The sequence below is a fragment of the Bubalus bubalis genome, chromosome 3 (assembly GCF_019923935.1).
Source record: "Bubalus bubalis isolate 160015118507 breed Murrah chromosome 3, NDDB_SH_1, whole genome shotgun sequence".
NCBI classification, from domain to species: domain Eukaryota; kingdom Metazoa; phylum Chordata; class Mammalia; order Artiodactyla; family Bovidae; genus Bubalus; species Bubalus bubalis.
The window spans coordinates 85,372,599-85,400,434 of record NC_059159.1 but is presented as its reverse complement, the minus strand read 5'-3'; the positions used below and the strand labels follow the sequence as shown (position 1 = coordinate 85,400,434).

Genomic DNA, 27,836 nt, shown 5'->3' with positions numbered 1-27,836 from the left:
TCATCTTGGACAGTTAAATATGATATTTTATAATTATTAGAATCATTAATTTTGTCAATCACATTTAGACTCTCAGAAAGAATTACCAGTTGATAATTTCATTTTGCTTATTACATAAAATAATCAGAATACTTTGTCAATTGCTCAATTCATCTAGAAATTTGTGGTAGATGATAAACTAATGAAAATACAAAGCACTGTAACAGCAAGGTAAGGAAAACAAAGGCACAACGTGTATTAGTGAAATAGGAAGATAAGTGATGGTTCAATACATACAATTTGCAGTGTTTATGGTATGGTTAGGGAGGTGTAGTTTGGAATTTGACATAATAGGTATTGAAACCTGGACTTGCCATTTTCTTATTAGATTGTTTTATTCAAATAAAGTCTTAGCAGGTGGCTCCTGGAAATGAGAATATTTACAACTCAGGTTCAACTATATTGGGAAGGATTAAGTGTCCCTTTTAAGAGTTAACGAATTTGTAGTTGCTGTTAACATCATTTTTTAAGATTGAAAGTCTGTGGAATTTGTTTGGGAAGTTCTTGGTAATCATGTTCACAGTAGCACTGTAACATTTAATAAGTAATATATTCAGGATTAATGAGCCATAATAAGGGATGACAGGATCAAGGAATGTTTTCAGTTCTGTTCAGTCACTCAGTCGTGTCCGACTTTTTGCGACCCCATGAATTGCAGCACACCAGGCCTCCCTGTCCATCACCAACTCCTGGAGTTCACTAAAACTCATGTGCATCGAGTTAGTGATGCCATCCAGCCATCTCATCCTCTGTCATCCGCTTCTCCTCCTGCCCCTAATCCCTCCCAGCATCAGGGTCTTTTCCAAAGAATCAACTCTTCCCATGAGGTGGCCAAAGTATTGGAGTTTCAGCCTCAGCATCAGTCCTTCCAATGAACACCCAGGACTGGTCTCCTTTAGGATGGACTGGTTGGATCTCCTTGCAGTCCAAGAGACTCGCAAGAGTCTTCTCCAGCAGCACAGTTCAAAAGCATCAATTCTTCCACGCTTAGCTTTCTTCACAGTCCAACTCTCTCATCCATACATGACCACTGGAAAAACCATAGCCTTGACTAGACAGACCTTTGTTGGCAAAGTAATTTCTCTGTTTTTTAATATGCTATCTAAGTAGGTCATAACTTTCCTTCCTCAAATAAATATCAAAAATGAAATATATTCTAATGAATCTGAAATAAACACAATGCCTCGATGTCTTCTTGTTATCATGTTACAGGTTGAATGTGTGTGTGTTCCCCCACCATGTGATCATATCAGGAGGTGGGATATTAGAGAAATCATTAGGGTTAGAGGAGGTTTGAGGGGGGATTCCTCATACACAAGATTACTGTCTTCATGAGGCTCACAAGACACTTTGCTTCCTCTCTGCTCTCCACCATGTGAGGACATAGAGAGACGCTGGTGGTCTGCAACCCCAAAGAGGGTTCTCACCAGAACTCCACCCTGCTGGCACCCTGATCTCACACTTGCAGCCCCCAGGACTGTGACAAATAAACTTCTATCACTGATGAGCCACCAGACTCTGGGACCTTGTTAGAGCAGCCTGAACCAAGACCCAGGGCACGGCACATTTAGCGCCTGCAGTCCACTAGTTGAGGTTGTATGTAAATATTTCATGTTCAAAGCATACATGACAGAGAAGACATTGTCATGTGTACTTGTTCTCAACCTCCTTCCTCAGAAAGAAAACTGATAATCTGCACTCACAAGTAAAAACCATAGAGTCTGAATCAGAGAGAGGAATGATGGCCCATCTAAAGGACATTAAGAGTACTGATGAAAGAAAGGAAACAGCAAGAAAAATGAGGCAACAGGGGAAAATGCTCTGCCTTCTGGTTCTTCCCAAGGGACAATGGGAAAAATATACCTAAAATAATTTTTATTTTAATATATTTTGAAAAACACTTGGATATTTTAAAAATCATTTAACCGTTTAGCCAATATCGTTCCCTATCCATTGCTTGATCCAAACATTTGCATCAACCATTTCTTTAATCAGTAACCAGTCAGAGAGGGGGCAGTGAAATTAACCAATTTGCTTAACTTCATGTTTCGGTGAAAGTCAGTAAATTTCAGTATCTTGAGAATTAAAATATTTCCCCTTAATTCCTGAGTTTTTCTGCCAACTTGTTCAAAAAGAAATCTGTTGGTTCCATGTTCTAAATTATTTTTATTTCCTTACTATCCATGAATATAGGCCAGGAAATATTGTTTTTAATTTAATCTGTACAGGGACAAATATTCTTCAGTTCAGTTCAGTTCAGTCACTCAGTCGTGTCCGACTCTTTGTGACTCCAAAAGAATTGCAGGCCTCCCTGTCCATCACCAACTCCCGGAGTTCACTCAAACTCATGTCCATTGAGTCAGTGATGCCATCCAGCCATCTCATCCTCTGTCGTCCCCTTTTCCTCATGCCCCCAATCCCTCCCAGCATCAGAGTCTTTTCCAATGAGTCAACCCTTCATATGAGGTGTCCAAAGTATTGGAGTTTCAGCTTTAATATCAGTCCTTCTAATGAATACCCAGGACTGATCTCCTTTAGAATGGACTGGTTGGATCTCCTTGCAGTCCAAGGGACTCTCAAGAGTCTTCTCCAACACCACAGTTCAAAAGCATCAATTCTTCGGTGCTCAGCTTTCTTCACAGTTCAACTTTCACATCCATACATGACCACTGGAAAAACCATAGCCTTGACTGGATGGACCTTTGTTGGCAAAGTAATGTCTCTGCTTTTAATATGCTATCTAGGTTGGTCATAACTTTCCTTCCAAGGAGTAAGCATCTTTCAATTTGATGGCTGCAATCACCATCTGCAGTGATTTTGGAAGCCCAAAAAATAAAGTCTGACACTGTTTCCACTGTTTCCCCATCTATTTGCCATGAAGTGATGGGACCAGATGCCATGATCTTCGTTTTCTGAATGTTGAGTTTTAAGCCAACCATTTCACTCTGCTTTTTCACTTTCATCAAGAAGCTTTTTAGTTCCTCTTAAGGCAGGAAATAACAGCTCCCAGTCCTTGGCCCTGGTGGTGGCCATGCTCTGACTCACTCCCAGGAAATCTTGGACACCTTCCAGAGGTCCCATCACCACCACCAACTTCCCCTGTCTCTGAACTGTTGCTGGATGGTGCCAGAAGGGACTTGAATCTGTAAAATCGACCCCAACTCACTGACTCCCCACCTGAAGCCCCTCAGTAAATGGAATCCTTCCTGGAAAATAAAGCATCAAACTCTAGGGAAGGTTCCGCAAGGTTCCGAGCTCCCAACCAGAGAACACTGTCGCTGGCAGGGCTACAAGGCTCCCTCTTCAGCTCTCAGCACTGTGAAAACAAAAGGTTTTCCCCCCAGTAGTAAATCAGTATCAAAAGACTCACTGAGGATGCTGTGCCCTGACGGTCTGCAAGCCCAGAACTGCAAACTCTCCAAAGTGGGCATCCCAAAGGAACCCGAGAAAAAGAGCTCTTTGGCCCTCCTACAGCTGCCTGCAGAAGCGCATTGTCCAGGGCTCAAGGCAAGGATATTTTATTGCTATCTTTGAGTTGCTCAATCCTGTGCTTAATCCTGTCTGACTCTTCGATCTTCTGGATTGCAGCACATCAGGGTTCCCTGTCCTTCACTCTCTCCTGGAGTTTGCTCAAATTCATATCCATTGAGTTGGTAATGCCATCCAAGCATTTCCTCCTCTTGCCCTCAATCTTTCCCAGCATCAGGATCTTTTCCAATGAGGTGGCTCTGCACATCAGATGGCCAAACTACAGGGCTTCCCTGGTAGCTCAGATGGTAAAGACTGTACCTGCAGTGTGGGAAATCCAAGATTGACCCCTGGCTTGGGAAGATCTCTGGAGAAGGGAATGGCAACCTACTCCAGTATTCTTGCCTAGAGAATTCCATGGACAAAACAGCAACTGGCTGGCTAAAGTCCCTGGGGTCACAAAGAGCAGACACGACTAAGCAACTAATGTTTACTTACTTATTGGAGCTTCAGCTTCATTATCAAGCCTTCCAGTGATATTCAGGGTTGATTTCTTGACTGGTTTGATCTCCTTGCTGTCCAAGGGACTCTCAAGAGTCTTCTCCAGCACCATAATTCAAAAGGATCGATTCTACTGCACTCAACCTTCCTTATGGTCCAACTCTCACATCCATACAAGGCTATTGGAAATACTATAGCTTTGACTATACAGACGTTTGTTGTCAAAGTGATGTTTACTCTTTTTAACATGCTGTCTAGTTCTGTCATAGCTTTTCTCCCAAGGAGCAAGTGTCTTTTAATTTTGTAGCTGCAGTCAACGTCCACAGTGATTTTGGAGACCAAGAAAAGAAAATCTGTTAGTTTCCACTCTTTCCCCATCTATTTGCCATAGATGTCAGAAGCTTAGGTTTTTAAATGGTGAGTGTTATGCCAGCTTTTTCAGTCTCCTCTTTCACCCTCATCAAGAGACTCTTTAGTTCCTCTTCACTCTCCTCCATTGGATTGGTATCCTGGTATTTTATTATTTATTCCTATCAAAGTTGTTAAGAACATCCAAAAGTATGTGAAGAGCTAAACAGAAAGAAATGTTGATAAAATTGAGATGAATATTCAGCAGACAGAGAATTAAAAATTGGTTTCTGATATGAGACAAAGCTAAAAGTGCCTCAAAATAAATATGAGGAAAATAATATAAGATTTTCAATGATTTTGAGTTTTGAAAGATTTTTAAGTCTATACTGTGGTATTATTATATATTTTTATATGAATTTCATATGAATATTCAATTCGGTACATTACTATTTATATAAGTAAATATCCTCTATCAAAAGTCATTCTTCAAACTCATTCATAAAGTTAAATAAAACTCAACAGCTTTTACATTTAATGTACATCTTTCATTTTATGGCATTGTCAACCCTAGGGTGAATACAACAAGGAAGCTTTGCACTTTGTTTTTCTATGTATAAATATATGCATGGAGTACAAAGATGGAGCCACAGTGTAAATGTGTTGTCACAATTTCACGGTGGGGGTAATTAGGAAAAAAAACTCTCACAAGACTCTGTCAATAGGGGAAGGAGGGGCAATAATGAAAACAACGTTTGCGAAATGCTGTCCTAACCCATTTGAAGAGTGCAAACTGAAAAACAAAAACAAAAGTAGAAAGCAAGAGGGAACTTTCAGAAAATGGAAACCATGGGCTCCTATTTAAGACACAGGCCTGAAGGAAGGTCTTCAGAGAATCTAGAGAGCAGGTTCACTGAGTCACCCACCTTCCCAGGCCACAAGCATCTGCAAGGTCCCCGATGGCCCCAGCCTGGTCCCTCCTCCTGGCCCTGCTGCTGCTCAGCTACAACGCCATCTGCTCTCTGGGCTGCCATCAGCCTCACTCCCACAGCCTGGCCAACAGGAGGGTCCTGATGCTCCTGCAACAACTGAGGAGGGTCTCCCCTTCCTCCTGCCTGCAGGACAGAAATGACTTCGCATTCCCCCCGGAGGCGCTGGGTGGCAGCCAGTTGCAGAAGGCTCAAGCCATCTCTGTGCTCCACGAGGTGACCCAGCACACCTTCCAGCTCTTCAGCACAGAGGGCTCGGCCGCCACGTGGGACCAGAGCCTCCTGGACAAGCTCCGCGCGGCACTGGATCAGCAGCTCACTGACCTGCAAGCCTGTCTGAGGCAGGAGGAGGGGCTGCGAGGGGCTCCCCTGCTCAAGGAGGACTCCAGCCTGGCTGTGAGGAAATACTTCCACAGACTCACTCTCTATCTGCAAGAGAAGAGACACAGCCCTTGTGCCTGGGAGGTTGTCAGAGCAGAAGTCATGAGAGCCTTCTCTTCCTCAACAAACTTGGAGGAGAGATTCAGGAGAAAGGACTGACACACACCTGGTTCAATACAGAAATGATTCTCACGGACCAACAGACCACACTTCCTCCTGTGCTGCCATGTGGAAGACTCATTTCTGCTGTCATCAGGCACTGAACTGAATCAATTTGTCAAATGATTTCAGGTATATTAACCAACATAATGATCTACTCTACAGGCACTACTCCATCGCAGATACTCAAGCAGATCCATCTACTTATTTATCTGTTTGGACATTTATTTATCTAATTAATATTTATTTATCTATATTTAAAGAATTAACTTATTTTGTTCATGTAATTATGTATGTATACTTAAGGGGAAAATATATTTTGTATATATATATATATTATATATATATTCATTAAACCTTACTATAAAAATCTTCCTTTGTTTTTCTTTAAAAAAGAAATGTCAAGACTGAATATGCAGCTTTATTAAAGAATGAATTTTACAATTCCTTCACCCATCTTTATGATTTGCACATTACAAGTAAAAATATACTTTCTCTAGCCAGGTGGTGTGTTGCTCTCAGGACATAGACGTGAACATCATTAATCCAATCATTTTTGTAACTTTGATTTTTTTAATGGAAAGTAACGTAAAAACAATAATGAGTTAATTTATAATAAAATTTTAACTATTTAAAAAATCATATAATTAGTAGTAGAAATGACTATCAATTAGCTTGAATGCTACAATGAGAGGGAGAAAAGTGGAATTCCCCCAGTAGAAGGTGGATCAAGCTGTGAGTGGATGTAAAAATAAAAGTTAACTACTTTTCATTTCAGTGCAAATTTCATTTCAGTGCAAATGTTCAATGGATATTGGAGATGGCAATTTACAAGCAATTTCATAAAGCATACGGTGTAACAGAAGTACTGATCAAATAGGAGGAGAGTATAGAATGAGAAAAGGAGTTAAAATTGAGTCCCATGACCTCAGTCTTAAAAGGGAGGGAATGCCACAAAGGAAGCAGAGATGGAACAGCCATGTGTTAACTGCACAAGAGAGAATGGTGAGAAGACAAGAGATGCAAAGGCGGCAACCACTTAAGACTCAATGCGTTCCTGAACATGTAGATGGAAAGTGCTTCCTACTTGGAAAAGAGATGGCATGGGCCACCTTAATGAGAGCTTGCTTGGTAGAATTAATCAACAGACACCATAGTGGACAAAGTGGAAGGATGGAGAAGAGAAGGTAATAGTAATATGTATAGATAAATGGTTTTGAGCTATTTGCTGTCTCATTTGAGGAGTAGGGTGGGACTTAGAGTCGAAGGTGGTTTGTTTGTTTTTTTTTTTCTGCTCTGCAGTGTTTTCCCTTTTTGGAATATTTTGCTTATGAAGAGATTTCATGCATTTGATGCATTGAAAACACATACCACTGTTAAAGATCTGATTTACTTTAAATCATGAGATTTAGTAACACACAGTGATAAAGTATCATTCTTTTGATTGTGTTATAGAGTGTTGAATGTCAGGAAGCTGCTCTGTGGTTGAAAGCATTCACTGCATGGGAAACAGATGGAACTGACCTTAGTAAGAGCTGATGGGGTGGAATTAACCACCAGGAACTGTACTGGGTTACATGGCATTTAATAAGAAACAAAGTCCCAATGCCACTGTTTCCTCTGAGGATTCTCTTTAGTTCTTTCACTCTCACCATAGTTAGAATAGCATTTGTTTTCCTTTTACCTCAATCCTTCCAACACAGTGACAGCTTTCCAAGAAAGCTGAATGGAGAAGAAAATCAATGATGAATTGAACATTATGGAAAATCATGGTACAGGCCCTTTTATGTTTCCATTTTTACTTTCTTTTTAAGCTACAACCTCAAAATGATACAGAAAGTAATTCAGAAGTAGCAAGACAACCCCTGCCCAAAAAAATACTAAATGAAATAGAACATATAAAATGTAAGACTCTGAAATCAGGAAAGCATGAAGGCTGAATACCTAGCATCACAGACCCTACAGCTCCACTGTGAGATGAAAATGATGATCCAAGAGGCTCAGTAGAAATGTACTCAGTCAGCTGATGATGCCTATTAACTACTTCTCTTAAGAAGGCCAATAAGTGAAGTCAACAGAAGATTCTGATGGGAGGTCTGATGGAAACTCTAAGAATACTCTTTGTGAATTTGGTGTAATTATTATGAACTCTGTGCTCATGACAGAATGGTGAACAAGACATACACCTTTCTCCTGTGGTAGTTACTTGTCAAATACGTCTAATAAATCTGTTTTCAAGAAGACCAATCCAGTACCATAAGCCAGTGTGGTTGATATACAAAATCAAGAGGGCAGAAACAAAGGCAGAACTAGAAGTAAACACAGCCCAACTCCTCCCAAAATGAATGCTAATGATCACTGTCAAGGCCAATTTACCTCCGTTCCTTTTCTCCAGTCCATCATCATCAACTTTTAACAGGCATTTACGGTACTAAAAGCTGAAGAACGCAGTTTGAGGACACAGCAAGTATCCCAACTAGTGTCAGATACACTAGAGGTTTAGGAATGATCAGATCAGGAGTCAAAATAACAGCAATTAGAGTGCAAAGGGCTCTAATGTATTCACCCTGTACTTTTCCTCAGTCATACTATGTATGGTATTTAGAATAGTTTTGTTCATACACTATCATGTTCAAATTTATAATGTATTCAAATAGAAGAAAAGATACTTACCTTTATTGTTTTTCAAATTATTTTCTCCTTTAATTTATGAAACTCTTCCCCAGAAGACAGCTTGGAATTGTTACTCTTATAAAAAGAAATAGCTTAAATTCACAATGCATACTGAAACATGGATGAAGAATTTTACTCACTACTCACTTCCTTCAGCAGGTTATAACATAAAACTTCATATTTCTATATCAGATATCTGATTTAAAATTGTTTATTTCTATATCCGATATATATATATATATATATATATATATCAGATATATTTTCAGTTCTGAAAACACAGAGGTGGAAAAACCAAATGTGAAACCTCTTCTTTTGGAGGGTTTAGTTTGGAAGAGAAAGGTATAAAAGCAATAATCATGCTTAATTATTTAAGTTTCCTGTTACAATGAGAGCTAGACAAAAGGGGATTCTCCCACCAGAATCTGGTTGAGGCCTCTCAGGAAGGGGAGAAAGCTGATTAGTCTATAGAGTGCTCAAGAAACACCTAAAGACAGATTTCCCATTTCCCATTGGTAGAAGCTTATGTGGATGTTGTGCTTTAGGATTAACGTGTAGAATGAGACGATGACCTAAAGCTCATGAGGACCTGCCACCCTGAAGGTTGAGAAAGTAAAGGAGAGTCTGCAAAGGGCCCAGAGGTGGAGCATCCAGTGCACTTGGGAGCCAACCTGGAGAAACGATCTCCCCAAAGCACCGGAGAAGAAAACAAAGGGTTGAGAATCAAACGGGCTGAAAGTTAAAAAATGATTTCTATGTGATAAGAGATCCTGCATGGAGTCTAGACTCTGTCAGGACATACGGGTAATCAAGGAAATCACTGAAGTTTGCTGAGCCTCAGTCTCCTCAAATATAAAGTGAGTGAAAATATTCCTAGTGTTTAGAGTGTCAGAAAAGGCAGAACATTTAAGAGCACTTAGCCAAGTATCGCCCACTGAGTGAGGGCTAAACAGGTAGAGCATGTTTTCTTTTCTTTCATATAATCTAAATGGAAATAATGAATTCTCCTACCCTCCCTCTTTCACTGACTGCAAAACAATAACAACCTAAATAAAAGTATTGGGGGAAAGTGCTTCATCGATTGTATGTAATTATACACATGATAAAATAATAATATATACATGTTTGAAAAACAAAGTAATAAAGCATACTACATATACAACATACCATGCACCTATCTGCTGATTCTCATACATGGCACCATTCTGCTCCATCTCTGCTCCCCTGAGTCTCATTCTTACACTCAAATATCACAATCATTCACTCCTCCCAGTGTAGAAATCCCCAGTGTGCTCTCCTCATTCACTCTGCATGAAGGTGTCCTCTCCATTCATACAGCTGTGTCCTTCTCTATTACGCTTGCTGCTACTGCTGCTAAGTCACTTCAGTCGTGTATGACTCTGTGCGACCCCATAGACAGCACCCACCAGGCTCCCCCGTCCCTGGGGTTCTCCAGGCAAGAGTACTGGAGTGGGGTGCCATTGCCTTCTCCACTCTATTACACTTTCTGGTTGTCAATTTACCCTTAAGACAGCAAAGCCACCAACCAAAAAGCAGAACCTGAGTTAATGTTCTAGGTCTGTCAGACACTCTCTTATGACTTTACCCACTCTGCCTGAAAAGCACTGTAGGTCCAGACTGTCCAGCCTCCCAAAGAAACACAGTAAATAGAGGGAACTGCACCACAGTGAACAATGGTAGAGACACCAGGGGCTCCTCTGTGCCTCTATCTGGGCTCTTCCACGTGCTGATTACACTAGGAGGAGCTTGCCTGGGTCAGGAGTCTCATTTGCTCAAAAAGCACAAAGCGCAGGAAACATGTAGCTGAAAGTCAGCAGCAGCTTGAGAACTTGGAAGGAGAACAGAAAAGTTTAAAGTGTTTGTGGAGCAGCGGCAGGGCCTCAGGATATGGAATAACACAGATGAGCTGCACTGAGGCAAGTGTTTCTCCACAACATTCCTGTTCAGAGAATGAGAAGACTGAGTGGATGCTGAGAGCACAGAGACAGAGCATGAATGCCTGGCCACCAGCTGTGTCCCCACGGGTGACATTCATACCACAGCAGCCTGCAGAGTCCTGGAAGGGGCGATGGTCACTCCCGTCACAGCTGCAGACTTGTTTCTTTCTTAGGACCCAGCAAGTTATCACACAGCAGGACAAGAGGTGCCTGGGGACAATGCAATCCAAGGAAGCTCTTAAATTCCATCATGGTGTCTTTGCCTGTTTGAGAGACAAACAAGATCAAACAAGCTTGCGTAGAAGGGACACAGGCAGGGCTTTAATACATTTAGCAACAGTGGGACAGACCCTTCTCTGCAGGACATATGACAGTAACGTGCACACTGGAAGATCATGTTTTCTAAAATTAACAACGATTTTTGTGGAAATTCACATATTTAATGTGGGCGGTTGGGAAAGAGGACATTGATGGATTGATCCTCTCTCTTCTCTCCAGTTGGTACATATAGCACTGAGTAGATACTTTTAATGGAGAAGGCAATGGCACCCCACTCTAGTACTCTTGCCTGGAAAATCCCATGGATGGAGGAGCCTGGTAGGCTTCAGCCCATAGGGTCGCTAAGAGTCGGGCACGACTGAGCGACTTCACTTTCACTTTTCACTTTCATGCATTGGAGAAGGAAATGGCAACCCACTCCAGTATTCTTGCCTGGAGAATCCCAGGGACAGAGGAGCCTAGTGGGCTGCCATCTATGGGGTCGCACAGAGTCGGACACGACTGAGGCGACTTAGCAGCAGCAGCAGCAGATACTTTTAAAGATAGAGGACATTTAAAGTACATTTTAGGTTAGGAACCCTTCCAGAGGATTAGGGCCCTAACACAAGCAGAAACCATTCCTATATTACTGCTAAAAATATCATTTTGTTAACAAATGATTTCTTAAGTAATATTTTTATTTCAACCCTACAGTATTATTTTTGATGTTTAAAAGATTGAGGCTAGAAATTTAAATAAACACAATCATGTAAGATCATAAGGCTGACTCTGGAGTTCATTCCAGACCCTCCCTGCTAAGGAGCCCATCAAAACTGGTGCTGCTGTGCTCATTTCAGCAGCACATACACTAAATCTGCGCTGCTTCTGTCCAGGAATCCTGTGTGCTCTTCCATCTTGGTCACACATGAGGCCTCTTTAATGCCCACATCATGACTAGTGGCTGGAAAAAGAAAGAGCAGAGGGTCTTCACTGGACTCAGTGGACCACAGGATGAGCCGTCTGGACTGGAGGTGGGAAATGAAAGAGAATGAGAGTGAGAGCAACAGGCTGACCTGAGGAGGTCTCCTGGGAGATGTCCTTGTCGACTGAAAAATATCCAGCAGTGTGAGAGCCAGGAGTTCAGTTTTGGGGGGAAGACTACAGGCTGGAAGACAGCCTCTCCTCAGCTCTGAGGACCTGCTCAAGGACTTAGCGGGAGGTCAGTGTATACGTGTTTGTAGTAAAGGGGTTACATGGCATCAAGCTCACATCTTGGTAGAAGGAGGCTGAGAGTCAGGAGGAACAGATGTCTCTATAAACAATGTCCGTGCTTTTCTAAGTATGAGAAGTTGCAAAAACTGGGTTCAAAAATTTTCTCTGGGAATTATCTAACTCTCTGCTGGCCTGTTGTGTCAGTTTTCCCAGCCTCGTTCCTGATCTCCCCCCTTAACTCCTATCAGGGAGTGTTGGAGGTCAGGGACTGCAGTGGGTATAGTGACTTCATTCGTGTAGAACAAGATGGCAAATGACATTTTAGTTGTCATCCTGAAGGAGAAACATCAGAGCTAAAATAGGTAGGTGCTTTTTCTTTGTTCTTAAACTCACTGAAAAAGTCAAGAGTTAAAACGACAAAGATTTCAGGAGTCAGTCAGCTCCTGTAGGTTTAATAACATTATTTCACTAAATTTCATTGATGAAATAACTCATAAAATCTTAAGAGTTCTTGCTGTGTTGCTTGTGGGATCTCAGTTCCCCAATCAGGGATTGAACCCGGCCTGCAGCAGTGAAAATATAGGATCCTGATGATTAGACCTCTAGGAAACTCTAGGAAATACTTTCTTTTTCTTCTTCACTTGGCAGACATATCTAGTCTATTCTAACTACACAATAGTGATTTTGTGTTTTTGATTAGAACTTAGTGCTGTTCACTCAGACCACACCCAAATCACCCCACGAAAACATAGACAGTACCCTTTGGCATTTGTAGTGGATTAGGGTCCTCTGTCATCTCACTCTCCCGGATCTACTTGTTTCGTTCATTCCTAAATATCATCTTCAATTGAACTCTTGACTTTTTTGATGGGTTCTTTAAGAAAAATCATTGTGGAGCCACTAAGGTGTTCCCTTGTATCTTTGGTACATTAGGAATAGTTCAGTTGTCAAGATTTATGTTTCTCTCTAGTTGCATGACTGATTATAACCTAATAGTGTTAATGAGAGGACTGAGTCAAAATTTGAAAGAACTTAGAAAAGTGGCTAGTCCATTAGTAGCAAGCAATAAAATTCAGTTATTATTTTTTAATATCACAATTACTATTATCTAGAATAAGATCAGAATCTTTAAAATCATCTAATTCCTTTCCTTTTAATTCCAGCTTTCCCAAACATCTTCTCAGTGCCCAGGTGTATTTATCACCTACACAAATGCTCAGCTAAGCTAGATTCCACGATCCTGCCAGAGAGGGTTATTGTTCTAACAACTGGGTTCTGTTTGTCAGTCTCTTGTGAGCCGGTGGGTGTGTCTTATTCCTTCTTTCCTTATTACTGATCACATGTGGATTATATGAAACAAACATCAAACAACTATTATACAAAGCTGAAAGCAGCCAATAGAGCCAAGGCTTGGCCTTTATTGAGCTTCCATCAGAAGCAGCTGTGTCCCAGCATTTCCTTGTTCATATTGGCCTCATCCTCCCCCTCTGCCACAGCCCTGTCCCCAGCTGTGCTGCACTGAAGTTTGCTAACTCAGAATACGTCACTGTGTCAAGGGAAAACCACTTCCCTTCTTCCACATTCATGACATTGAAGACTTACACTTGCTTTCTTTTGTCCACAAAACACATCTCCAATTGCACTTTCTAGGAAACTTGCAAAGAGAAACGAAATCTAAAGTCTTGAAAGTGATAGAGATGCAGCCCCTATGGCTTTCTTTACTTTCCTTTATCTCATCATGAATTAGAACTAGATCAGGAGCACTAAGACAAATCTTGTCCAGTAAGTCACTAAGTGAATGCTGCTGCTGCTGCTAAGTCGCTTCAGTCGTGTCCAACTCTGTGCGACCCCATAGATGGCAGCCCACCAGGCTCCTCTGTCCCTGGGATTCTCCAAGCAAGAACACTGGAGTGGGTTGTCATCTCCTTCTCCAGTGCATGAAAGTGAAAAGTGAAAGTGAAGTCGCTCTGTCGTGTCTGACTCTTCTCGACCCCATGGACTGCAGCCCACCAGTCTCCTCCATCCATGGGATTTTCCAGGCAAGAGTACCGGAGTGGGGTGCCATTGCCTTCTCTGTACTAAGTGAATATAGGCTATTAAAAACTAAATGAAATATTATACTCAAGTAAAGGAAAAAAAGGGTATTTCTCCTGACCTACTAGCTTGGTCCTCACTGCCCTGAATTCTCAGAGGAACAGAGATGCCCATGGAATTCAGCTGGCTTAAGCCACAGTTAGAACTGGACATGGAACAACAGACTGGTTTCAAATCGGGAAAGGAGTATGTCAAAGCTGTATATTGTCACTCTGCTTAGTTAACTTATATACAGAGTACATCATGAGAAATTCTGAGAGGATGGAGCATAAGCTGGAATCAAGATTGCCAGGAGAAATATTAATAACCTAAGATATACAGGTGACACCACCCTTATGGCAGAAAGTGAAGAAGAATAAAGAGCTTCTTGATGAAAGTGGAAAAGGAGAGTGAAGAAGTTGGTTTAAAGCTCAACATTCAGAAAACTAAGATCATGGCATCTGGCCCCACAACTTCATGGCACATAAATGGGGAAACAATGGAAACAGTGGCAGGCTTTATTTTGGGGGGCTCCAAAATCACTGCAGATGGTGAGTGCAGCCATGAAATTAAAAGACACTTGCTCCTTGGAAGAAAAGTTATGACCAACCTAGACAGCATATTAAAAAGCAGAGACATTACTTTACCAACAAAGGTCCATCTAGTCAAATACAGCTATGGTTTTTCCAGTAGTCATGTATGGATGTGAGAGTTGGACTATAAAACAAAGCTGAACACCAAAGAATTGATGCTTTTGAACTGTGGTGTTGGAGAAGACTCTTGACAGTCCCTTGGACAGCAAGGAGATCCAACCAGTCCATCCTAAAGGAAATCAGTTCTGAATATTTATTGGAAGGACTGATGCTGAAGCTCAAACTCCAATACTTTGGCCACCTGATATGAAGAACTGACCTATTGGAAAAGACCCTGATGCTGGGAATGATTAAAGGCAGGAGGAGAGGGGGACAGCAGAGATGAGACGGTTGGATGGCATCACTGACTCAATGGACATGAGTTTGAATAAGCTCCAGGAGTTGGTGATCTACAGGGAAGCCTGGTGTGCTGCAGTCCATGGGGTTGCAAAGAGTCAGACACAACTGAGCGGCTTAACTGAACTGAACTGAATGAACAAGTGAAGCTCAACCCTTGGTTCTGTGAAATAGCTTCTAATCAGAAACAACATCATCATTGAATCTCCTACCTCAAGCTCAGAAAATTTCAGTAGAACAAGTGCTCAATAGTAAAAGGGTTGAATAATTAAATCTATACTTGGTCAAATAAAAATTATTTGTCTACTAAGGCTAGGGCTTCCCTGGTAGCTCAGATGGCCAAGACTTGTTCTGTGAGGCAGGACACCCAGGTTCAATACCTGGGTCCTTTTTATTTTTATTAAGGTTAAGGGAGTGCAGTTGGATTAATTCCTCCACTTATTGCACAAATACACATTTGCTCTTAGCGTCTGAAGGCTGCTTACAGTATGGACACCTGAGGACATGGATCAGGAGAAGAGGAAGTCACCACAGAGTAACAGGGTCCTTCACACAAACACTGCAGGGGAGAGGGAAGGGGTTCTGGAAGATGACTTTTTTTCTCAACAAGTAAACAGGCCCTCCACAGAAAGGAGATTTTCAAGCCCTCAGGGTTCTGAGGATTGAGCCTGCTCTCGGGGAGGGGGGGCGGTATCCAGCAGGTTTGGAAGCAGACCCTGTCATTCTAGAGGACAGGGTGAGGCTCCATGTCATCTCTCCCTTACGAAGTGCTGCTTGGAAAATAGAGTTGTTCTGGATTTAGAGTCTCTTCACCCATGTTTCCTGAGAAGAACCAGGCTTATGGTGGAATTATTGGCTCAGTCTGCGGAGGACAACAGGTCTCCAGTAAGAAAATGGTGGAAAGAAAGGGTGATGTCTGTAACAGTCCTGACCTCATGGTCCCCTGAAGCACAACCACAGGGACCTGCAGGAAATTGTTCTAGAAAGAACAGAAACATGGAAGAAGATCTTGGACTCATAATAATCAGCCTCTTCTGTAAATCAAACACTGAAGAAAACCCATCATTTGTTTTAAAGAGCTTAATGGCCAGAGTGATCTGGTAAATTCCTAAAAAATACGGAAACCACAGAGCTGAGAGAGACTAGATTCCCATGTAAAGTAAAAGGGAAAAATGGAGCCTAAGATCAGGGCTACAAATGTGTTCCTGGATAAGAGGAGAGCAACATTTATGCATGAGAGACAGTGAGCAATCATGTGTGTAATTACAAAAGTACATCTGACTTAAGACAAAGACTTTTCTCATTTAATTGATACATATCCACTTGGCTGGGAACATTTGAAGTTATTGAGAAATAGATAAAATTAATAGTTTAGATTGTTTTCTTTGATCATATTGTGAATACATACATGAAAATCAAAAAAGGAAGTAAAAGTGTAGAGAAATGACTAGAAAATGAAAACTACCAGGTTCCCTATATAATGGCCTTGCTTAGAAAGCATGGCATCAGAGAACCTACCTCAAGGTTCCACCAGACACCAACTCAGCCAGGCCAGCAGCAGCCTCATCTTCCCCATGGCCTTCGTGCTCTCTCTACTGATGGCCCTGGTGCTGGTCATCTACGGCCCGGGAGGATCTCTGGGCTGTGACCTGTCTCAGAACCATGTGCTGGTTGGCAGGAAGAACCTCAGGCTCCTGGGCCAAATGAGGAGACTCTCCCCTCGCTTCTGTCTGCAAGACAGAAAAGAGTTCGCTTTCCCTCAGGAGATGGTGGAGGGCAGCCAGCTCCAGGAGGCCCAGGCCTTCTCTGTGCTCCACGAGATGCTCCAGCAGACCTTCAACCTCTTCCACACAGAGCGCGCCTCTGTTGCCTGGGACACCACCCTCCTGGAGCAGCTTCACACTGGACTCCATCAGCAGCTGGATGACCTGGACGCCTGCCTGGGGCAGGTGATGGGAGAGGAAGACTCTGCCCTGGGAAGGACAGGCCCCACACTGGCCGTGAAGAGGTACTTCCAGGGCATCCATGTCTACCTGAAAGAGAAGGGATACAGTGACTGCGCCTGGGAAATTGTCAGAGTGGAAATCATGAGATCCTTGTCTTCAGCAACCAGCTTGCAAGAAAGGTTATGAATGATGGATGGAGACCTGAACTCACCTTGACATGACTCTCACTGACTAAGTTGCCACATCATCCTTGTAACTCACCTGGGGTCATTTCAGAAGACTGAATTCTGCTTTAGCCACCAAATTTATTGAATTAACTCAGCCAATACATATCAGTAGTAATAAGCAAGTAGATATAAAAGTAATCAAGTACAGGGGTATCAATCCATAAGCGATGACTGCCCTGATGTTATTTATTTATTCTTTATTTAGTTAATGTAATATTTTATCTCATCATATTTATATTTTCATATAAAATATGTTTGTTTACATTGTATTGAAATTTAGAAGATATATTCCCTATTTCATTAAAATTGTTATTTATTTATTAAAGAGTTATCAAGATAAATTTCTTGAGTTTTTATTTTGAAAACCTGAATCCTATTGTGTCTAAATATACATTTCACAAAATAGTATTTGTTCGCTTTATACTGTGGAACATTTCTATCATTTTCTAGGAAATGTTTGTCAAAAGGTGGAATTCTGAGAATTTTCTGTGGTTGCCATTGTTAGGACTCTGAGTTTTTCCTCCAGGGTGCCTTGGTTGAGGAACTTTTATCCTCTAAGCTGTGGAGGGTGCCAAAAAAAAATGTTAGGAAATTATGAATTTGTAGAAAATGGTTAGTCTTGATGTCACAGGCATAACTAATTTATACCCACTCATTACAGAATGGTTGATATACATATCTGAGGGAAGCAGTCACCTCCTGCAGGAAAGCTGATGCCATACGGTGTTGACTGGCTGCTCCTGACTCCTATTCCTCTGCCTCCCACCTTCTCAGCACTGCCTTACTGAGCAATTCACTCCCTTCCACAATACTTTCACTGCCTCCACACAGGAGCTCTGTTCCATGCTGGTTTCTAGCTGCATGGTGTATTAAGGGTGGAAGCCACAGGAAAAGAGCCCAAGTGAAAGGAGAGGTCTAGAAATTCCAAAACCTCTGAATCCCAGCTCTGCTATTTACCAACAGTGTGACCCTGAAAAATCTCACAAACATAACAGGTCAGTGTCCTCATCTTTAATATGGGGACAGTAAGAGTGGTTTTCATACAACTACTGTTTGGATTCAGTGCGTTCATATCACACAAGAGGCATCAAGCGCTCCTGGCAGAAATCATCAGGACAGTGAGAATCACAGAGTGGCTGCCCTCAGGGAGGAGACAGGACAGCCGCCCTGAGACAGCAACTGGAGGGCAGCATGGAAAGGTGCTGGCCCCTGAAAAAGGTATTTTCTTTTCCACTTGGGTGCTAGTTCCATAGTGCTGTCAGTGTGAGAACGTTCCTTTGCTGTATGGTGAAGAGCATTCCAATTTCTGGGTTTCATACTTCTAAAAGCATTCCTGCTGCTGCTACTGCTTCTAAGTCACTTCAGTCATGTCCGACTCTGTGTGACCCCATAGACGGCAGCCCACCAGGCTCCGCCGAACCTGGGATTCTCCAGGCAAGAACACTGGAGTGGGTTGCCATTTTCTTCTCCAATGCATGAAAGTGAAAAGTGAAAGTGAAGTCGCTCAGTCATGTCCGACTCTTAGCGACCCCATGGACTGCAGCCCACCAGGCTCCTCCATCCATGGGATTCTCCAGGCAAGAGTACTGGAGTGGGGTGCCAGTGCCTTCTCCGAAAAGCATTCCTATGAGTTCATAAAAAACTCTTTGAGAAAGATGAATTGGTAGAAAATGCTTGATCTAACATAAATACAATAATAGGGAAAGAATAGAGATCACATATCAGTGCAGATAATCAAACACAAGCAGAGGCAGGAAGGAAAGAGCGGGGGCTGTGAAGTGTGTGGTTCTGATCTCCAGTTCTGGGCTGTCCCAGGTTGGATCCTAGTTCCCCTTTCCATAAAATCCCTTGTCCATACTTGCTGGCAATGTCACCTCCTAGAGCCTCTGTTTTGCTACTGAAAGAACAAAACCCAACAAATGGTTCAGAAGCCAGTTTTACCTCTTCTCATACTAAAGAAGTGAGAAACATGATTAATGAATGAAGTGCTTGATTTTCGGCAACCTCCAAGGAGACTTACACCAAGGGCCACCTTCCAGGATTGTTTCTGCTAGTACCCTTGTCCCCAGGGCAAGCCACTGCTGACCCACACTTCCCTAAGAGACTCCAACTTTAGGAGGCAGGTCCGGTTCAGTCTCCTGTGGGGTCACTGCTCCCTTCCCCTGGGTCTTGGTGCATGCAAGATTTTGTTTGTCCCCTGCAAGAAAAGTCTCTCCCACAGTCCTGTGGAAGTCCTGTAATCAAATCCCACTGGCCTTCAGAGTCAGATTGCCTGGGGATTCCCAGTCCCTTTGCAGGCTTGCAAGCATGGCATGAGGCTCAGAACCTTCACAATAGTGGGAGAACTTTTCTGGTATTATTGTTTTCCAGTTTATTGTTTTCCCATCTGGCAGGGATGGGATTTATTTTTATTGTGCTTGAGAGCCTCCTGGATCTCGTTGTAGTTTCTTCTTTGTGTTTGGACGTGGGGCATCCTTTTTCGGCAGGTCCAGAGTCCTCCTCTGGATGGTTGTTCAACAGCTAGTTGCAATTTTGTTTCTCTTTTGTGAGGAGTAAGTGCATGTCCTTCTTCTCTGCCATCTTGAACCAGAACCTAAGCCAAAACTTTGATATTTGACCATTTGACATATGCTGAACTATCTCATGCACACCCACCATATCTTTTATTCACCACCATGGACGTACGTGTGGCTGAGATTTGAACAGGAGGTTAATTACTGGCAATAGTTATATTGTCTGTCTTCAAATAGTATGATTTTCTAAGAAAGATTTTAAAAATCAATATGTCAATGGCTGCACAGAAAATATTGTTACTGAGGTATATCCAAGTTCCTGCAGTAACAAGCCAGGGTTCATTTTTAAAAATTGATCAACAAAGATCCCACCAATTTATACATTTCATTCAGCATATTTCAACTTTTATTATTTTAAGAATTTCCTATAATCTGTACTTTTCAAGATCAAAGTCTTTCTTTTCATTTTAAACACCCGTCCCCCACACACATCCTCCATCAGGACCTTCTAACTGAGAGTTCTTTAAATGGGGAGGAATTGACTCCCCAAAGCAGGAGCAAGTCTCCATTTCTTATTCCCACCCAGCATCTTGCACAATGGTAGGATACTACTGGTCCTCAGGGCTGTCAGTAAAAGTTTAAGTGTAATAATGATAATAATAATAATGATAAGCTTAAAAGAGTTTTACCAGTTAAACTGTTTGAAAATGACAATCTTGCTGCATTTTTTTGTTTTTATTTTTTGTGGGTTACTCTTGTCTTCTCGGGTGACCAGTATATTTGTTATCTGGGCATCTCTTTAGTTTTCCCTCAGTTTCCTGCCTCATTTAGTCCAGTCGGTTTTTCTGTCCTATGCTACAGTTTTCTCAGCTTTAAAATAAGGATATGAGAGTGGATATATGTGTGCCTATAGCTGGTTTACGTTGTTGTACAGCAGAAACCAGCACAACATTGTAAAGCAATTATTCTCCAATTAAAATCAAAATAGGGATAATGAGAATATTGTACTCCATTCAATATACCATCTCATGTTCTGTACTCTATATGCTGTTAATATAACAACTTACAGAATTATCTTAAATCAGTGTATTATATAAAGCATCAGGGCCACATTAAGCATGTGAGAGTTGTTACTGTGACAACAGTGTATAGAAAGGTGTATACAAAGGTTTTGCCATTATTTCCTGTCTACCCTAAATATGATTATGCCTTTTCTGTGCCTTGCTCAACTCTAATTTTTAATGCAAAAATTCTGCCTTTGAAAATTAGAATAAGTTAATCTTTTCTGCTTCTGCTGCTGCTGCTAAGTTGCTTCAGTCGTGTCCAACTCTGTAAGACTCCATAGACGGCAGCCCACTAGGCTCCTCTGTCCCTGGGATTCTCCAGGCAAGAACACTGGAGTGGGTTGCCATTTCCTTCTCCAATGCATGAAAGTGAAAAGTGAAAATGAAGTCGCTCAGTTGTGCCTGACTCTTAGTATTGTACAAAACATATCTACACATTTTGAAATTTTACTAGCAAATAAAATAATCACATGACTGTACCAAGCACACTGAGATATTTAGTGGGCATCAAATCAATATGCAATCAATGCATTTGGGATGCTTATTAGGTAGGAAATGGTATATTAAGTGTAAACCTACATTATGCTGAAATAAAAAACATCTTGATTATGAATTTTAAAGCACTTATCTGTATCAAATGACGTTTTTAAAAAGTTAATAAAACTCTCCAATGCAAAACTATGTATAGATTTGAAAGCTTAACATAAGATCCTTAGTTAAAGGAAATGAGAAGAAAAAAAGATTTTGAAAATTGAGATTCATTATTTAAGGTAGCTACTGGGTCATAAGTTTCTCAAATATGGCTTTCCCTCAAATGAACTGAGGTGAACAAAGAAGTAATTTTGAAAACATTATAGATGATTTTGCTTCCACTGAAGCCAGGAACTTAAAGTTTTGTTTTAGCATAAGGAATATTTAGACTTGGTGTGAGTTTCAGACTTCTTTATACATTTTAAATATTTTCAACTACTTGAACGTTGCATGAGAAATTAACCATTTATATTAAATAAACTGGATGCTTGGGGCTGGTGCACTGGGACGACCCAGAGGGATGGTATGGGGAGGGAGGAGGCAAGAGGGTTCAGGATGGGGAACACATGTATACCTGTGGCAGATTCATTTTGATGTATGGCAAAACCAATACAATATTGTAAAGTTAAATAAAATAAAATTAAAAAAAATAAAAATCAATTCACTGAATAACTGATTTATGAATGGCAAAATTGACTGAACAAATGAACCAAAAACTTGTTTCAAGAAATATTCTTTTAAAATATATTTAATGAAAACAAAAGCCAATAAATAAATAAATAAATAAAATCATTTTCCCTTTCCCCAGGGCCTCCTGTAAGTCTCAGTTTTGTTCTCAAGTCTTCCCACTGGATGGTCCCAATATCTAGATTACTGTCCAGAATGTAGATGCCTTTCCCCTTTCCTCAAATTAGTTTTTTCCCCGAGAAACAACCTGGAATCTGAAATTGTGCCACAACATGCTCAGATTTCCAGCCATCAGTCGCAGCATAAACGGGCACCAGTGTAAACCTCTCTGGCTAAAATCTCCTCCCAGGAAGGGGAGGATGGACTCAGGGGCAGGTGCAGAAATCAAGTTCTAAGCCAAACCCCTGCAAAGCTCCCCTGGGCCAACTGGCCCAAAAAGGAAGTTTCCTCACTGCCCCTGAGGCCCCAGGCTCTCCCTGGGCCCCAGAAGCAACTAGCTCAGCTGGAGGCTCCTGACTACACGGACTCCCCGGTTCTCCCGGTGGACGTACAGACAGGTCTGCTGGGCGAGAAAGGCCAGTTGCTCTGTTACAGGGAGTTCTGTCGTGCCCTCCTGGTCACAGCTGCTGCTACTAAGTTGCTTCAGTTGTGTCCTACTCTGTGCGAACCCTTAGAGGGCAGCCCACCAGGCTCCCCAGTCCCTGGGATTCTCCAGGCAAGAACACTGGAGTGGGTTGCCATTGCCTTCGGTTGCTGGGGCGCAGGAAAGGCAGATTTGAGCATCTTGTTGAGCTGGAGCCATGGGACTGAATTTTACCGAAGTGCTGATTTTGGGGGATTCCTGGTCTCTCAGAAGGTAGCAATGGTGATGATCACCATTCTCCAGGGCTGGAGAACATCACCCTCCATGTCATCAGGGAAGAGGCTGGCATTTGGTGAGCTTGGTGATGCTGCAGATGTTGGGCTGTGCCAGCCTTTATCCAGCTTTTCCCAGCACCTTCCCCCAAATAAGATCTTTTAAAAGGTCAGAATTGTCACTTTTGGCACTTTTTAAAATTTTGTCTCCACTGAAAAACTTTTCCCTTATATTCTGGGCATCAGAGAATGTCACAGCTTCGATGCTTCTTTTGTGTTATTACACTGGAAATGAAATATACTCATGGAAACATCTCAATCCAAAAGGAAATATTCATCTATATGAGTCAACTCAGCTTGAAAGAAAAACCTGAGCCTCAATCTCTTTCTTTAGTCTAAAAGAGAACTTAGAGGTGTGATTCCATAGTCTATTGTGGAATTTTTTAAATTGCACCAATTTTTAAATTGCCATCTCTCTCTGCATTTCCTTTTGAAGTGTCTAATACATAAGATTTGAATTCTTAAGTTATTTACAGGACAATTGCTCCTGTGTTCTGGTGGTCTACAGATAATAGTGGCATAATAATGAACATGGGTTAATTCATAGAGTTCTCTTCATTCTCTCACCAAAGTGTGCTGACCACACACACATATGTGACAATGTGCTTGGCGATGTGGATTCCAGGAGGGGATGATGACTGTCCTCCTGGGAGCAGGGGAGAAGACTTTGGAGGCAGGACGAAGAGGAAGGAGGCAGCACGTGCTCAGAGCAGCTGAGGGCTGGTACTCAGAGCTGATGAAGAAGAGGGACTGGGAGCAGCAGGAAGCTCTACTCTCACACAATCTGGGGCTCCTGAGTGTAGCCCACACCGGATGTTCATTTTGTCTTCTAAAACATCCAGACGACTTTAATAGCAGTCACAGAGGACAGTCCTTTACTTCAAATAATACAAAGTTTGCAAATTAGCCTGAGAATGTGGAGCTTAGAGAATGATAGCAATCTTTCATATCAGTATAACCAATAGTAACCTCTTTACTCCACCCTCAGTCCAACCAAGAGAAGCTTTGACTGCAAGTTCCTTAACACAGTCAAGGGTCTGCATGTTGAATCCCTAAGTGTTCATTCTAGGAGAGGGAATGCCCGCAGGACTGTGAAGAGCCCAGGAGCCCAACTTTCCTCCCTCTTGAGCAGGGCCTTGTACATAGTGGAGAGAAATCCTACAGCACTTGAAGTTCTTTGCTGAGGAAGAGATTCTAGAAAATTTTTACACTCCTAGAATTTTGATGTCTTGTTCCTGGTCAGGGAACTAGAGCCTAAAGTCTACAACCAAGACTTCCCATGCCACAAGTAAAGATCCTATCTGAGGCAAGGAATATGGAAGATCCAGCATGCCCCAACTAAGACCTGGCACAGCCTAATAAATATATAAAATAAATACATTTAAAATTCTTAAAAAACCCAAAAAAACCCAACCCATCAATGTGATCATAACACAAGGTGAGATATTAGGGAGATTAGAGTTACAATCAATAAAATTATTATCATTTTTAATATCATAATTATTGTTACCCAGATTAAGATCAGGATCTTTCAGAATCATTTCATTCCCTTTCATTCTAATTTTTTCAAAGCAACTTCTCATTGCCCAGGTGGATTTGTCACAGATGCACAGCAAGGCTGGTCTCCTTGACCCTGTGAGAGAGGGTTAGTGTTCTAGCAACTGGGGTTCTGATTGCCTGAGTCCCATGAGCTGGTGCGTGTGACTTCTTCCTTCTCCCCTTATACTGACCACATATGGATTAAAGGAAAGAAAAATCAGGTGGCTGGTCTTACAAAGCTGAGGGCAGTCCACGGACTCAGGACTTGGCCTTTGTTGAGCTTCTGTCTGAAGCAGCCATGTCCCAGCCTTTCTGTTGTTCATATTGACCTGATCCTTCCCCTCTGCCACAGCCTAGGCCCCAGCTATGCGGCACTGAAGTTTGCTAATCCAGAATACATCACTGTGTCAGGGAAGCCACTTCCTTTCTTTCATATTCATGACATTGAGACTTACCCTTGTTTTCTACTTGCCAACACACCACCTGTGGAATTTTACTTTCTAGCAAAATTGCAAAGAGAAACAAAAAAATCTAACCTCTTGAAAGTGATGCAGCCCCTCTGCCTTTCTTTACTTCCCTTTCTTGTTCTCACCTCATCCTGAATTACAACCAGAGAAGGAGCAGTGAGATGAATCTTGTCCAATAAGTCACTAAGTGAATATAAAAAGTTTAAATTAAAAATTAACCTCAAGGAAAGAAGGCTATTTCTCCTGATCTAATATATTGGGCTCACTGCCTTGCATTCTCAGAGGAGACAGAGAGAGAGAGGAACAGAGATGCCGAGTGGAATCAACCGACTGAACACATGACTGTAACTCACTAGATTCTGTTACATAAGCTTCCACAAGAGACAACACCATCACTGAATCTTCTTCCTCCTGCTTAGAAACTCTGAGCAGAACAAGTGTTGAACATTTTAATTAAAAGAGCTGAATAATAAAAACTACACTTGGCATAGTAGATATTATTTATCTACTAAAAGCAAAATGACTGCAGTTAGAAATTCCTTCACCAGCTTACATAAACACACTTTTGCTCTCAGCATCTGAGCACTGCTGATATTTTGGGGAAACAGGTCAGGAGAAGAGGAGGTCAACACCAAGAATTCAGCTCCTTCAGAGAAACACTCCAGGGGAGAGAATGGGGTTCAGGAAGATAATTTATTTTCCCAACAAATAAACAAGCCCTCCACAGAAGGAGATTTTGAGGCCACAGGATGTGGTGAGCCTGTCAGCAGAAAGGGAGTCCAGCAGGTGAGAAAGGGACTCTGTCACTCCAGAGGACAGAGGGTGGCTCCATGTGATCTCTCCCTTGGGAGTGAGGTGCTGCTGGAAAATACAATTATCCTGGATGTAGAGTCTCCTCACCCATGTTCCCTGAGAAGAACCAGGATTCTTGCGGGGGTATTGGCCCAGTCTGTGGAGGTCGACTGGTCTCTAGTAAGAAAATGGTGGAAAGAAAGGGTGATGTCTGTAATGGCCCTGACCTTGTGGTTCCCTAAAACACAACCACATGGACCTGCAGGAACATGTTCTAGAAGGAAGAAAAACATGGGGTAAGCTCTTGGACTGAAAATAATCAGCCTCTTCTCTAAATCAAACACTAAGGAAAACCCATCTTGTTTCAAAGAGCTCAACTGCCACAGTGATCTAGTAAATCCCTAAATAAATACAGAAACCATAGGGCTGAGGGAGCCTGGCTTCCTAGGTAAAGTGAGAGGGGAAAATGGAGCCTAAGATGAGGGCTACAAATATGTTCCTTGACAAGAGGAGAGGAACATTTATGCATGAGAGAAAGGGAGTGATAATGTGTATAATTACAAATGTACTTCAATTCTAACATAAGACGAAGACCTTTCTCATTTGAGATGAATATCCATTTGGATAAGCACATCTGAAGTTACTGGGAAAAAGTAAAATTAATAGTTTAAATTGATGACAATTTCTTTGACCATATTCAGAATACATAACATAAAACCAAAATATGAAGTAAAAGTGTATAGAAATAACTAGAAAATGAAAATTACTGTGTTCCCTATTTAATGGCCTTGCTTAGAAAGCATGGCATCAGAGAACCTACCTCAAGGTTCCAGCAGACGCCATCTCAGCCAGGCCAGCAGCAGCCTCATCTTCCCCATGGCCTTCGTGCTCTCTCTACTGATGGCCCTGGTGCTGGTCAGCTATGGCCCGGGAGGATCCCTGGGCTGTGACCTGTCTCAGAACCACGTGCTGGTTGGCAGGCAGAACCTCAGGCTCCTGGGCCAAATGAGGAGACTCTCCCCTCGCTTCTGTCTGCAGGACAGAAAAGACTTTGCTTTCCCTCAGGAGATGGTGGAGGGCGGCCAGCTCCAGGAGGCCCAGGCCATCTCTGTGCTCCACGAGATGCTCCAGCAGACCTTCAACCTCTTCCACACAGAGCGGTCCTCTGCTGCCTGGGACACCACCCTCCTGGAGCAGCTCCGCACTGAACTCCATCAGCAGCTGGACGACCTGGATGCCTGCCTGGGCCTGGTGATGGGAGAAGAAGACTCTTCCCTGGGAAGGATGGGCCCCACACTGGCCGTGAAGAAGTACTTCCACGGAATCCATGTCTACCTGAAAGAGAAGGAATACAGCGACTGTGCCTGGGAAGTCGTCAAAGTGGAAATCATGAGATCCTTGTCTTCATCAACCAGCTTGCAAGAAAGGTTAAGAATGATGGATGGAGACCTGAGCTCAGCTTGATATGACTCTCAATGACTAATATTCCACTTCACCCTTGCACACTCTGGTGTTGTCGTTTCAGAAGACTCTGGTTTCTTCTTTAGCCACCAGATTTATTGAATTAGTTCAGCCAATACATAGTAATACTGTATTAGTAAGCAAGTAGATAGAAAAGGGGTATCAGTCCATAAGCAATGACTATTTGATGTTATTTATTTATATTTTATTTATTTAATGTATTACTTTATCTCAATATTTTATATTTTCATATAAAATATGTATATGCTTACATTGTATTAAAATTTAGAAAATATATTCCCCCTTCTATTTCATTAAAATTGTAACTTGTTTTATTTATTAAATACTTATCAAGGTAAACTTCTTGAGTTTTTTTTTTTTTTGAAAATCTAAATCCTTATTTTGTCTATATATATCTATCACAAAACAGTGTTTGTTCCCTTTACACTGTGGAACAGTTCTATCACTTTCCAACAAATGTCCGTCAAAAGGTGGAGTTCTTCAAGTTTTCTGGTTGTACAGTTTTTAGGACTCTGAGTTTTCCCTCCAGGGAGCCTTGGTGGGGAACTAAGTTCCTACAATCTGTTGAGGGTGCCAAAGAGAAAACAGGTAGAAAGGAGATTATGAAATTATAGAAAATGGTTAG

The 27,836-nt window shown here is 41.9% G+C and overlaps 3 protein-coding genes across 3 annotated transcripts; all 3 read left to right on the top strand.

Moving 5' to 3' along the window:
- The first annotated feature begins 4,912 nt into the window (after positions 1-4,912).
- LOC112577736 (interferon alpha-H-like) lies at positions 4,913-6,167 on the top strand. The gene has a single exon (XM_025279280.3). It carries the CDS (start codon positions 5,316-5,318, stop codon positions 5,883-5,885), a length of 570 nt encoding a protein of 189 aa, XP_025135065.3. The 5' UTR covers positions 4,913-5,315; the 3' UTR covers positions 5,886-6,167.
- Positions 6,168-16,389: 10,222 nt separating this feature from the next.
- On the top strand, positions 16,390-17,210 carry LOC102394028 (interferon omega-1-like). The gene has a single exon (XM_025279279.3). The coding sequence runs from the start codon at positions 16,548-16,550 to the stop codon at positions 17,178-17,180; it is 633 nt and encodes a 210-aa protein (XP_025135064.3). The 5' UTR covers positions 16,390-16,547; the 3' UTR covers positions 17,181-17,210.
- Positions 17,211-26,476: 9,266 nt separating this feature from the next.
- LOC112583542 (interferon omega-1-like) lies at positions 26,477-27,193 on the top strand. The gene has a single exon (XM_025279278.3). The coding sequence runs from the start codon at positions 26,531-26,533 to the stop codon at positions 27,191-27,193; it is 663 nt and encodes a 220-aa protein (XP_025135063.3). The 5' UTR covers positions 26,477-26,530.
- Positions 27,194-27,836: the final 643 nt, after the last annotated feature.

Excerpts from the sequence above, each read along its gene's own strand:
- LOC102394028 (XM_025279279.3), top strand. The coding sequence starts at position 16,548 with ATGGCATCAGAGAACCTACCTCAAGGTTCCACCAGACACCAACTCAGC.
- LOC112583542 (XM_025279278.3), top strand. The coding sequence starts at position 26,531 with ATGGCATCAGAGAACCTACCTCAAGGTTCCAGCAGACGCCATCTCAGC.
- LOC112577736 (XM_025279280.3), top strand. The coding sequence starts at position 5,316 with ATGGCCCCAGCCTGGTCCCTCCTCCTGGCCCTGCTGCTGCTCAGCTAC.